This window comes from Periophthalmus magnuspinnatus, chromosome 14 (genome assembly GCF_009829125.3).
Source record: "Periophthalmus magnuspinnatus isolate fPerMag1 chromosome 14, fPerMag1.2.pri, whole genome shotgun sequence".
Classification (NCBI taxonomy): domain Eukaryota; kingdom Metazoa; phylum Chordata; class Actinopteri; order Gobiiformes; family Gobiidae; genus Periophthalmus; species Periophthalmus magnuspinnatus.
Genome location: NC_047139.1, coordinates 6,510,199 through 6,523,677, shown reverse-complemented (window position 1 = coordinate 6,523,677; position 13,479 = coordinate 6,510,199). Strand labels below are relative to the sequence as shown.

The window sequence follows — 13,479 nt, the reverse complement described above, 5'->3', positions numbered from 1 at the left end:
CTCTGGCTCCAATTCACTTTCTATTGAAAAACTGTCGCTCGTCGCTGTCAGACTCGTCATTTTAGTTCTACAACATGATCCTGGTGTTTTTATTTCACTATTGTGTCTGTAAATCAAGATATGAACTTTAATAACAGACCAATGACGCACCTTCTTTCCCCGAGGTCACTCCCGCTAGCGTTAGCAACAGGTTTGATTGACAGCGTTGCTAATTTCCCACTCCCTGCTAAATCGGAGGTGCAGGCAGAAAGGGGCGTCAATTTAAACAGCCTCTCTCCGGATTGGCTCTTTGGTTGCTATGATACTCGCGGTCGGAGTTCCAAATATGAAACTCGGCTCCAAATTCGCCGCTACAACTGTTAGCCTCGACACTATGGCTAACGTCACACTCCTTTAGTCCACTTCTTTGCGCAGTCTACGGTTGAAATAGGTTCACGTTAGACTTTAGGTTAAAATAAGACAAGTAGCGAGCGTCAGTCTTCAGGAAAAACAATATAAAGTTAATGTAATGTCCCCGAAAAGCACGGAAACCCAGCTCGCATATGCGTGTGTGTGCGGGGGGATGAGCGCATCGAGTAGAAATCTACAATTCAAGCAACATTACACACGTATGTACATGCCTGGAGCCACGCAGCTGTGAGGACGACCCGGGACGAGTTCACTCTGCGGAGAGACGGGACATGTGATTTTAAAAGCTTCCATTCGACGCTTTGTCCGACTTTTTACGAGCTCTTAAACACATTACAATGAGTATTTTGTGTCTTATAACTGCAATAACGGGAGCTTTAAACAGATCCTGCGCCCTCTGCTGGAAACTGTGAAGTGAAGTGAAGCGGTTTAAATGAGGTAAAGACATTAGCTTGAGTTTGTTGGCTTAACGTGACGCTTTCGATCCCAAAAATTACGTATTGATTGATTAATTCTGTGCTACTTTTAAATAACTACACTTTTACTTAGCCTTAATAAATAGTTCAATTCAGTTGTTTTTTTTTTTTGTTGTTTTTTTTTTTATATGGCATGTTTAAATACAACTTAATCTGCCCAAAGTGCTTCATTAAAAAAAAAAAAAAGTCTACAAAAAACAAATATACAGATAAGAAGGAAGGATAAGAGAAAAGAGGTGGGTTTTCATACTCAACAAATAGTTTATCAAGAATTATTCAGGTTTGCTAATGAATTTTAAGGAGCGAGAACAAGACCTGCACTAAAAGGTCTAAACCAAGTCTGTATCACGAAACTGGACTAAAAAAAAAGAGTTGCCACAAGTCCGTCTTTAGCTTTGATCACGTCACATTCTCTGTGGCATTGTTTCAATTTCGCTTCTGCAACGTCACAACATTTATTTCCATCCAGTGTTGCTTTAATTTTCCACCAAGATGTCACATTGATGATGGTCGAGTCTGACGCTGCTCAAAGCTTCTCCAGCTCATCCCAAAGATTCTCAATGGGGTTAAGGTCTGGACTCTGTGGTGGACGATCCATGTGTGAAAATTATGTCTCTGTCTCTCTCCCTCTGCTTCTCCCTCTCTCTGCTTCTCTTTCTCTCTGCCTCCCTTTCTCTCTTTCTCTCTCTCTGCTTCTATTTTTCTCTGCCTCCCTCTCTCTCTCCCTCTCTGATTCTATTTCTCTCTCTGTCTCCCTCTCTCTCTTGCTCCCTCTCTCTGTGCATCTCTCTCTCTGTTTCTGTCTCTCTCTTTCTTGCTCTCCCTCCCTCTCTGCTTCTATTTCTCTCTCCCTCTCTCTCTCTGTCTCTCTCTCTGTGCATCTCTCTCTCAGTCTCTGTCTCTCTCTTTCTGCTTCTCCCTCTCTCTGCTTCTCTTTCTCTCTGTGCCTCCCCCCCTCTCTCTCCCTCTTTGCTTCTATTTCTCTCTCTCTCTGTGCATCTCTATCTCTGCTTCTCCCTCTCTGCTTCTCTTTCTCGCTCTGCCTCCCTCTCTCTCTGTCTCTCTCTCTGTGCATCTCTCTCTCTGCCTGATTCTCTCTCCCTCTCTGTGCATCTCTCCCTCGCTTTCTCCCCCTCTGTCTCTGTCTCTCCCTGTCTCTCTCTGCTTCTCTTTCTCTCTCCCCTCTCCCTCTCAGCCTCCCTCTCTGCTTCTCTTTCTTGCTCTGCCTCCCTCTCTCTCCCTCTTGCTTCTATTTCTGTCTCTCTCCCTCTCCCTCTTCTCTCTCTGTGTTTCTCCCTCTCTCTCTGCTTTCTCTCTCCCTCCCCCTCTCTCTCTGCTTGTCTTTCTCTCTCCCCTCTCAGCCTCCCTTTCTCTCTCTTCCCCCTCTCTCTCTCTCTGTCTCATGCTCCTGTCTCTCTCTTTCACACTTTGATCCCGTTGAATCCTGTCATTCTCATCTTTGAATCTGTCCGTGTCGTCAGGGAAGAACAAATCCACTGATGTAATAACCTGGTCATTCAGTATATTCAGGTGTCAGCTGACCTCATTCTGCTGAACCTCGATCTGACCAACTGCAGCAACACCAACATATTTGCTTAGTTAAATCCAGGTGGAGACTTTCTTTTTTTTTTTTTTTTTGTCACCCACACTCATGTTCTCGTCTTCTCCCGCTCTCCCTCTAAAGACCAACTGGTTTCATTGTGACCTTAGTGCTATTTGGCGATGACCCGGTAACGCAGGCAGGTGTCACACATCTGAGTACTTCCTTTGTTCGCACCTTTAACACAAAAAAAACAACAATGCGGGTGTGAAGTTTCTATGGCGACATAATGAGATTTTAGCGAGATTTTACCTTTGACTCATAGCATTAGCTCACTTTTCTCTTCGCGTAACATTAAACTGACTTGAAAATATTGGTGAAGTTACATTTTTATCATTGTATTTCCGCTTAAGTCGTAATTTTGCTTTGTTTCAGGTCGTTTTTAGCCAATTTTACACAGTTGGAAAGCAGAATTGGCACTACTTTTTGATGCTATTGTAAAAAAACGATTGCATTTTGCGCATTTATTCTGACAGATAAGACACAGAACTTTGTTTTTTATTTTTTTATTTCATGTCTATAGAGCGAATAATTACAGAGATATTAATGTAAAACAACAAAACCAACCACATAAATACAGTATAATTCGAACCATGTCCTCCAGCTCAAGTTTAAACTACGACTAAAAGGATTTTACACCTTCTCGCTTTTGTAAAACTCGAGCTCTAATATCTCCAGAGTCCGGTTGGTTGTTAAACTAATCAAACGACTTTATACGCTCAAAATACAGTATAGAAAACAACAATCCCAGTTTGCACAAGCGGTTGCCATGGCTTTATGTGCAAAGGGATAATGAGGGCACAGTTAACCTTTGACTAGTCCACACACACACACACACAGACGCACACACACACACACAGGCACAAGGGGATGTCGGGGTCAGAGAAAGGAAATTCACACTCATTTCCTGCGTGTGGTTTTGGTACAAATCAACAACATCCTGTCCTTTTGTGAGCACTGCCCTCATGCTACTTTTCAGGCCTAGGCGTTATAAAGCCCCCCCCCCTTTCAACCCTCACCCCTCGCTGCTATAACCCACCGGGACGACCCACTATCCCACCACCGACCCTCCTCCTCTTCATCATCGTCCCCCCCCTCCCCACACACACACACACACACACACACACGCTGAGATTTTAACAGGATCATTTTAGGAGCGGAGGAAGGAAAAAGAGGAAGTGCAAATAAATGTCTTCAGATAGAACGACAGAAGACAGAGCCGCTCTGTGCTGTCCGTGTCTAACGTCAAAACTCAAAATCTGATCCGTCACATGTGGTTTTCCTGTTGTGTAGGAGTCATTTGTTAAGTCACATTTGCAGGTGTGATTTCATTTGTTTGTCTATTTATGGAAACTGTGAATTGTGCACGTTCCATCGGACTGTGGGTCGTGAGCTGTTTCTTCTCTATCAACTTATTTATAGGAAAGAATAAGAGTTAAATAGGTTTATATTTGGTTAATTTAACATGATCCACGGTTCCAGTTCAGGTTGTTGTTTGTTTTTTTTATTTGTTAATTTAATGCAAGACATACGTACATAGAGAATATAGATGGGATGAAAGAAGTGGGAAAAAAAGAATAAATAAATAAATAAATAAATAAATAAATAAAATAAAATAAAATAAAATAAAATAAATAAATGATGCAAAAACATATCATCAATATATAAAATGGAAGGTAGGTATAGAGAATATAGATGGCAAGAAAGAAGAAAAATAAAATAATGATAATAAAAAAATAAGAATAAATAAATAAATAAATACATATATAAATAAATTAAATTAAAATAAAATTAAATACAAATATTGATACAAAAACATATCGTCCACATATAAAATGGAAGGTAGGTATGGAGAATATAGATGGGAAGAAAGAAGAGAAATAAAATAATGATAATAAAATAAATAAATAAAAAATAAATAAATAATGATACAAAAAAAAACCAACATATTAAATGGAAGGTAGGTACAAAGAATATAGATGGGAAGAAAGAAGAGAAAAAAAATTAAATAAATAAATAAAGATACAAAAACATATCATCAACATATAAAATATCTTCCTTAGTTCAGATGTAACGTCAGTAAAAACTCTATTGGGGAAAAATCTGTTAAAAATGAGCTTGTACTAGTATTTTTCATGTGTACTTTTTACTTTCACCGAAGCACATTCATGGAAGCAGCTCCTATAAATCCATTTTTCGCCATGCAACTGTACTTTAACTTGAGTACACATCTGCAGGACTCTTTCCACCACTAAATAAGAGTTCCCCTTTACACAGACTAGTCATATTTTTGATAAAACACCATTAGATAAAACACATTCTAGTCTGTGTCTATTCATCTACACTCAATCTTTCTATTTCTATGTGTATTTCTCTGCTTATCTATTTCATTTCAAGCCTATCTTTTGTGTTTTGGTGGACTCATTTCTATTCTTGAACCTAACAACAGCATAAATCCACCGCGCTCTTCGCCCACTCACGACTGTCTATTACGCAAGAAGCACAGCGCCATCACGGAGACAATATCTGTAGTTTTATGTAAATCAGTCCTGACTTTGCCCTTGTGACCAAAAAAAGCCCCCTCCTCCTCCTCTTCCTCCTCTTTTTCTCCCCCTTCTCCCACTCTCTGTCTCTCTCTCTCTCCACACAAGCCTCATTCGCCATTTCTTTCCCCATTCATAAAAATCTCCACATGGCGCATGCGCAATCCCATTCGGAGTCCTCCCCATTCATAAAAATGTAACCTCTGCATTTGAGCACCTCCCGAGTCTCTGCCATTCACAAGGAGCTCACGCAGAGACACAGAGCGAGCAGCAGCGCCGTCCCTCTGCCCCGTCTCTCCCTCCCATTCATAAAAAGCCACGGCCCTCCCCCTTTCCGTGGAGCTGGTTGCAACATCAAGATCCAAAGCAGCGCTGCGTCCACGACCGCAGTCAGTTGCCTTTTACGCACAGGAGAGGAGAAGAAGACAGTGCTCTCCGCTGCCCACGGCCTTTAAATCCTTCAAACATTTGGACTTTACACGGTTTACTGTGGAGCTATTCCTCCCCTGGACTGGACTATAACGCGAGAACCACGGAGAGATGGCCGTTTTACCCTGAATCGGTCAGTAAGCGCATTATTTTCGTGTCGTTTTTAACATTGTTTCGTGTTTCTAGCAGCTGCACACGACTTAACAACCTGACATTTTGCTCGCAGATCACTGTCAGATCCATAAACGGGCTGCATATGTTTGATTTTTGAAGCATGTGTTAGTATTTCGCTCGGGAGGCAGATTCCTGGACCTGGAGTGTCATATTTTCTCGCCGTGAGCGCGTTTAAAAAGCGCCACGAAGCGACTTAACCACTTTAATGGCGTTTTAAAAGCGAACTCTGTGGCACGTTTCATGCGTTTTACAGCGAGGTGTCGGAGTGTTTCACAGCTCTGGTTTGTGATATGACTGTGTTGAAGCGGTTACGCAGTACGCACGCAGCCAAATGTCGCTAAAATAAAACTAACCCAGCGCTTGGCTCAGGGGGCACACACTGTACCAGACGTTTCCAGACGCTTTCCACGGCACAGACTGGGGGTAATGCTTCAATCCACGGCCGCAGGATCTATATAAACACGCTGTTTGACTGTGCGGCCGCCTCCGTGTTTTTATGACTCAGTCCATTCACATATTGAAGGCAGGGAGGGACGCGCGCGCACACACACACATACATACAGCAGCAGCCACGCTCACGCACGCACATACGTCCACAGTTCCGGCTTGGAAGCTCATATAATGGTCGAGATTAGACACAAGCACGGCGGAATCAGTGCCAGCAGCAGCAGCAGCAGCAGCAGCAGCAGTAGTGTCGCAACAGGTTTTTACGCACCAAAAACGACAGAAATCAGACTCAAAACAGCTCAGATTAAGAGCCTGGTTTGGTTACCGTGGTAATAATACTGTCAGAAAAGCACTAATCATCTCATCTGACCTGGACATCCAAGACCAAATGTCCAAAATGAAGCACAGTGTCCAAAATAAGACCAGGGCGAGGGGGTGAAACAGACTAATCAGTGGAGCTATATTTATTCTAATGTAACTATACACTCAGGACATGTGGGTCAGTGGAAATGACGCTTCCTCTGATAATCTTGAGGGTTTTTTTTTGTGAAGTAGGTTAGGTCTGCGCACGCGGACGGGCGCCCATTGATAAAAATTGATTTTTTTTTTCAATGAGGCTCATAATGACGAGAGCTCCTCTGATTCATACTTGCAACACCGAGTCAGCCATCAGCCTCCATTCATAAAAACTGCTGCGGCTCCTTCACCGGTTCATTCACAAAACCCTCTGCTTCTTATTTAGGTTCTCGTTCTTACTAATAGTCTGTTTTAAATGTATATTACTAATTACATATCACATAAATAGAGCAGTTAATAACTGACCCATCAAAGTGGTGCCCCATACAAAAGACTTTCCTTGACCTCACCAGAGTCTTTGTTAAAATCCCCTTTGGCAACCTCTTTTCCTCTTTGCTTTGCCCCGTTTGCATCTCTGGGTCTTTTGCATGCAAGCCCCGCTCCGTGGTGCTCCCAAAGAGGCGACGAGAGCCCAACTTCCATTGTTCTAATGTCAAACTTAAAATGGAGGAGGTTTCAAATGCAGAAGGTTTTCAGTCAAAAATCATGCCTTTTTTAAATTGTTGTTTATAATTTTGGAGACAAAGCTGCTGATTTCTGCTGATTTTATGTTGCTTTTGGTTTCTCTAAACTATTAAGGAAAGTCTTGAGGTTTTAATGTTGCAAAATTGGCTGTTTATCAAGTAAAACCCAGTGCTCTGTGCCTAATGTAAATGTTATTTTATTTATATGCAGCTCTAAGTCACTCTTGGAGCAGCTGTACATACAACACACACTGTGTCTTGTGTGACTGTTGTGTGACTGTTGTGTGGCTGTTGTGTGGCTGTTGTGTGGCTGTTGTGTGGCTGTTGTGTGGCTGTTGTGTGGCTGTTGTGTGGCTGTTGTGTGGCTGTTGTGTGGCTGTTGTGTCGTGAGAAATAGGCAGATCCAGTGTAAAGGATCGATAGCTCTAATAGGATTGTCCTATTAATAACCCTTTGTCTCTGCAGTGTTGGATGCTGCTGTAGAGAGACGTGCCCGGCCGCAGCCCACACATGGAGTCCAGGGTCCCGCAGCACATCCCGGGGGTGTCCTCCTCGCTCATGTCCCAGCCTCTGCTGGACAGCCGAGTGCCCTATGGGCGCCTGCAGCACCTCACCATCTACCCTCTGGACAAGATCAAGTCCACCCATGTGGAGAACGACTACATCGACAGCCCGGCCGTGGTGTCTCAGCAGCCCCCCAGTCAAAAGGCTCCTCGCAGGGTCACGTGGGTGGGACAGGGTCAAGAGAACTTTCTGGGAGCCAACCACAACCTCCATCACAACCACCAACAGTCCCACCTGCACCAGGACAGCACCACTCACCCCTGGATCACCTTCAGCGGGAGGCCCAGCTCCATCAGCAGCAGTAGCAGCACTTCTTCAGACCAGAGGCTGCTAGACCATGCTGCCCCCACCCCTGTGGTAGACCACCATCCAAACCTCCAACCCAGTACAGTTAACACGGTCAGCCGCAGCCCCGGCTGCTTCTCTTCCTCTGAGTCTAAAGCCCTCAGCTCTTCCTGCACCTCCAAATCTCTGGACCTCAAGTCTGCCCAGGTATCTGGTGGAGGGGCGTGTCCCACGATTGGCCAGCACACACTGTCTCTTATCCCCTCCTCTCCTGCGGAGAAGAAGCACCTGGTGGTCTGTGAAGCCTGTGGAAAGTGCCGCTGCACAGAATGCACGCTGCCGCGGACCCTGCCCTCCTGCTGGGTGTGTAACCAGGAGTGTCTGTGCTCCGCCCAGAGCCTGGTCGACACAGCCACATGCATGTGTCTGGTTAAGGGAATCTTCTACCACTGCACCGAGGATGAGGACGATGAAGGCTCGTGTGCGGACAAACCTTGTTCTTGTTCACAGGCTCACTGCTGCGCCCGCTGGTCCTTCATGACGGCGCTCTCCTTCGTCCTGCCCTGCCTGGTCTGCTACCTGCCCGCTGTGGGACTGGCCAAACTGGGACAGAAGTGTTATGACAAGGTGAGCAGACCGGGCTGCCGCTGCAAGAACTTACAAGGTCCCACCAATGTTTGTAAAAGTGTGGAAGCAAAGATCGGGACAATAGAGAAGCAGCCGGGGTCATGATAGTGGACCAAAGTCTTTGAACTGGACCATGCAGCGCTTGCTTGTTCTATGGATAGGACAATCTAAACAATCTCGTATGACCCCGTGTATCTGCTGGAACGTGACTGTAAAACTACGGTACTTAGTGGCTCTTGGCCTTATTTTAATGGGTGGATGATCAGGAGCGGTCCGGAGTAACAGGCCGTTGGGACTAGATTGTGGAACTGGAGTTGGTTTGTTTTGCAAAAGATGGCTGAAGGCACAAAGTCATTGTACCTCTCTGCTGCTCTGTATTTTCTCAGCTAATTTTGTAAAGGTAAACTAACCCGAATGGTCTAATATCTGTAAACTTCCCTGCCCCAGAAGCACAGGCCGCTGCCCCTCTGTCTGCGCCTGATTCCCTTCACACGTGGTTTATGATAGTCCTCGGAGGAGTAAAAGCACCACTTTACTCACTCTCTCTCCTCTATTATGACCATCACCATCACTTAGCGTCGCCATGCTTCCTCTTCCAGTTTAAAGATGCTAGCTTGCTAACATTTTATCTCCATGGAGGAGCTGTAAAAACAAACACGTCGAGACTTTGAAATAATAGTAATTTTCCCCATTGAGTTGTGGAAGCAGATCAGAGACATAATCACTTTATAGCGAGTTTAAGAGGTAAATTCCTCCTGAACAGACTGCGAATGCTGTTCACAATTCACCTCTGAGGTAATGCATGTCACAACCTGCATGCTTTAGTCTAATGGTTACCCACCTGTGCTAGGAGTCCATGTGTCGTAGAGAATTGTATAAAGTTCACCCGATCTTCTCAGGGACTGTTACCGTCTGGCCGATAGCATGCTGGTTTTACAACTGCCTACAGGCCTTTAGTCTACTTCCTCTTTGCACATGTGGGCAAAGAAACATTTAGGGACGCGAAAGGCAATAGTGAATCATTTAAATCGAGTAAGCTAAGTTAGAAGAGGCCAGTTTTACTTTATTTTCTAGCAAGTGCGTGAAAAACAAACAAAAAACAATGTTGGTATCTCGTCAGCCTTAGTCAGAAATCAACCTGCCACTTGCACAACCTTTTTTTAGGAAGACCCCTTATGACGGATGAACTAAAGCACAGTATTATTAACCACCTCAGCTTTCTCATGTTACGTTCGGCCCCCGCGCTACATTTAGCCGTGGGGCCCCTCCCCCTCGTCATCTCGCCCACACCCTCACGCGCACACAAGTGTCTTCTTCATGTCTGTCTAGTCGTTATGCTGCATCGCTGCGTTAGTCGAAATCTTTTTATTCTCAAAGTCTATTTTTATGTGGCTTGCGTTGAGCTCCCGGACAGGACGTTGCCAAAGGAAAAGCTAAGCGGTAGTACAGTAGTAGTAGTAGCTTGTCTCGAGTGGTCACAGTCGTTTCGCACCAAAATGGAGATAACGGGGAGTCTTTTCCGGCAACCCCCAAACCCCACACTTCTTTTTTCATATTTGTCTAGTCGCACAACGCTAATATCATTCACTATAAAACGGCTAGAAAATACACTGTCCTTTGTCTTGAATGTACAAGTCCGAGAAGAAAGGTGCCAAAAATGACTTAGGAGACGGTGTGTGCGACGGTGGAGCAAAAATCACAAATGTTTTGACAATATATTTAGAACTAGAGCTATGCAGGTGAAATGTTCTTTGCTTGTAAATAGTTTCACAACATTTGTGTTTCTTTAGAAGAGACTTTTAAATGTCCCTTGAAAGATTGCATGGTACATTATAACTACGATTCAAGAGTATATAGAGAATATATTAGATTTATATTTTGGGGGGAGGGCGGGCGGGGGTTCGGAAAGGCGGAAAGGGGATCAATGCTTTCTGTCACGAGCACTTGGTTCAGAAAAGAGTGTCCTTCTGCAATAAGAAAAAAGAAAACACATTTTTTACACTATCCATGGCTCATTAGCAGTCGAGAGGCTAAGCTAATTCTTTCCTGCGTTCTGGAGACTGGGCGCGTTGAATTCACACAGGGAACACAATCTGCTCTGTCCGGATCGCCCATTTCCTGCTCTTACCTCTCTCCGTCTCTCTCTCTCTCTCTCTCTCTCTCTTTCCGTCAGTACAAAATGGTCCGCCGCAAACAGCCCGGCCTTTTGATTGACAAACACAGCTGCGGTGCATAAACTTGTCATACCAGAAAGAGGGAGGAAGTGAAAGAAGAGGCAAATCGCTCTCTTTCCCCCCCTCTGTCTCTCTCTTTCTCTCTCTGCTCATGTCTTCTTCAGCTGTTTTGGGTGCCATAACTCTCACCAATCGTTTTTATTATTATCGCCCTCCAAAAGTGTGCTTACGTTAGCTTTATACTTTAGCGAGTCTTTTCAAAAATGCTATGACTTACACAAACGTTTCATGGACAGTGCTACTCCATTCCTATATTTTTGCGTTTTGCAGATGTTGATGTTCGGGGGGGGATACAGAAATCTGTGCTTTTGTTGGTTTAGATAGAACAAAATGGTAAAAAAAAAAAAATCTCTCATATAAAAGGTTCCCTTTATAGATATATTTATTTTGAAGTTCTATTTTATATAGTATTTATTTAGATGCCAACTTTTTGTTTGTGAAGAAAGCTTATGTCAAAATGGAATGTACATTGACAATGGAAATATATATTGTTAAATATTACTCTCTCTGGCTTGTGTCTTCAATTCTGTGGGTGTGTAAAGTATTTGAAGTACTTTATGACTGTAGTACGCAACATCAGATCATGCACACGTATAGTTTTACTGACAGTAGAAGTACTTTTGTATATTATAGGTGGAATAAAACAGGTAAAAAAACTGAAAAATAGACGGTATCTGAAACTTACTGCAGTGTGTAAAACATGTTACTGTAGGCCACATGTGTCAAACTCAAGGCCCGTGGGCAAAATGTGGCCCCCCGCATCATTTTATGTGGCCCTCGACAGGGTAAATCAAAAGGTATGATGGTCTTAAAATCTCAATTTATCAGGAGATACACAGTTACACAGACATATTTTTACATCCAGGCAAATGTATATGCAATATTTGTAACTTGAATAAGTAATAAATACAGAAACAGTTAATTAATAAGTAAAAAAATTAGATTTATTCTACATTTGGCCCTTTGAGAGCAGCCAGTTTGGTGACGTGGCCCTCGGTGAAAATGCGTTTGACACCCCTGCTCTAAGCCTACACAGTATATCTAAACATACTGACAGAGGTAGGTCAAAGTATCCAAAAACTGCACTCAAGTAAAAGTAGAGCTACCTCAAAATCATATGAGCAGGGCCGGTTCAGCCTATAAGCAGATTAAGCAGCTGTTTAGTGCCTCCAGGCCAGCAGGGGGCCCCCAAGAGCTCATACATTTATGTTGAAAATAATATAATATATAAAGTTTTATTCGACACAGGGCTCGTGTGTTTACAGCAGCCTAAATATCCATCTAAAACATCAAAAAAGATAAAAAATAGAAAAAATATCTGCTGCTGCTATATTTGTTTTTGAGTCGAGCAGAGGTGAGGACAGCTATGTGTTTACACCGATGCAAGGACCCGACATAATGTAAATTTAAGCCGCTGTCGCCAACGGGAACACATTAAAATCCAGCAGAAATGAAGAAAAAACGTCTCGAATTAAAAAAAAATCTTGGCCCCCCTTATATATTTGTGTACTATTCTTGTCACTATAGCAGTTGTGGATGTTTTCAGTCTGATGTTGCTCATAAAAACACAAATACAACTGGTCAAAGTGATGAGGAGGCATTCGCTGTCGGGGGGCCCCAGTGCCAAATTCAGCCTAGGGCCCCCTGAACGCTAGGACCGGCCCTGTACATGAATCAAACAGAAGTACACGGTCCAGTATCTTACCCAAAACATCAGATTAGCTGCTACCGTGAACCGTTATAATTGACAATACCATATTATTGACTTAACTGTTGTCAATGAGGCTGGAAATGACATTTAGTATAACGGTGCAAAAGGTCAAAGGGCATGTTTTTACGTAGGAAACAGTGGTGTGGACAGAGCCATAACACTTGGTCCTTATGGTGCCGTACAGACCCTAAAACCCAAACGCACGGAAACAGCTGTCTTTCACTGGTGTCGTTTATAACAGCGGCTTAAGATCTGCGCTACACCCAAACATTAGAATGACCGTAGAAGAAGTAGGCGACGCAGTACTTCACTGTGCTGGTGTACTACAGCGGGGAATACAGTACGTCAAAGGTGTGTTATCTGACTGAACTTGAGTAAGGTGTGAAATGGTTAAGGATAAAGGTAAAAAAAATAATAATATAGTTGGCTAACGTGGCCAAAAGGTGGGAAGTAATGGATGGCGTAAAAGTAGCTCTTATTACCAATACTACGACTACAACTACTACTAGGCTACTACTACTACTACTGTCAAAATAAGTCAAAGTAAATAAATAGTTACCTATGTTTTCTGATATAGGCTATAGATGAACAAGTAAATCAAACTTCTTCCACTCACTATCATTACCCCTGCTACTATTACTACTAGTACTGCTATAAATACTACTACAGCTACTGCTACAACAACTACAAATACAACTACAACCACAACTACTACTACTACTGTCAAAACATGTCCAAGTAAATAAATAGTTACCTATGTTTTTCTGATATAGGCTATAGATCACATGTGTCAAACTCAAGGCCCATGTGCCAAATGTGGCTCGCCACGTCATTTTATGTGGCCCGCGACAAAGTAAATTAAACGGTATGACTGTCTTAAAATATGAGTTTATCAGGAGATACACCGTTACACAGACATTTTTTTCATGTCTATGCAAATC

At 43.2% G+C, this 13,479-nt stretch overlaps 1 protein-coding gene across 1 annotated transcript; it reads left to right on the top strand.

The window, feature by feature from the left end:
• Nucleotides 1-5,249: 5,249 nt before the first annotated feature.
• Nucleotides 5,250-11,328, top strand: spry4 (sprouty homolog 4 (Drosophila)). The gene is made up of 2 exons (XM_033978228.2): nucleotides 5,250-5,589; nucleotides 7,583-11,328. Exon 2 carries the CDS (start codon nucleotides 7,628-7,630, stop codon nucleotides 8,696-8,698), a length of 1,071 nt encoding a protein of 356 aa, XP_033834119.1. The 5' UTR covers nucleotides 5,250-5,589; nucleotides 7,583-7,627; the 3' UTR covers nucleotides 8,699-11,328.
• Nucleotides 11,329-13,479: the final 2,151 nt, after the last annotated feature.

Excerpts from the sequence above, each read along its gene's own strand:
- spry4 (XM_033978228.2), top strand. The coding sequence starts at position 7,628 with ATGGAGTCCAGGGTCCCGCAGCACATCCCGGGGGTGTCCTCCTCGCTC.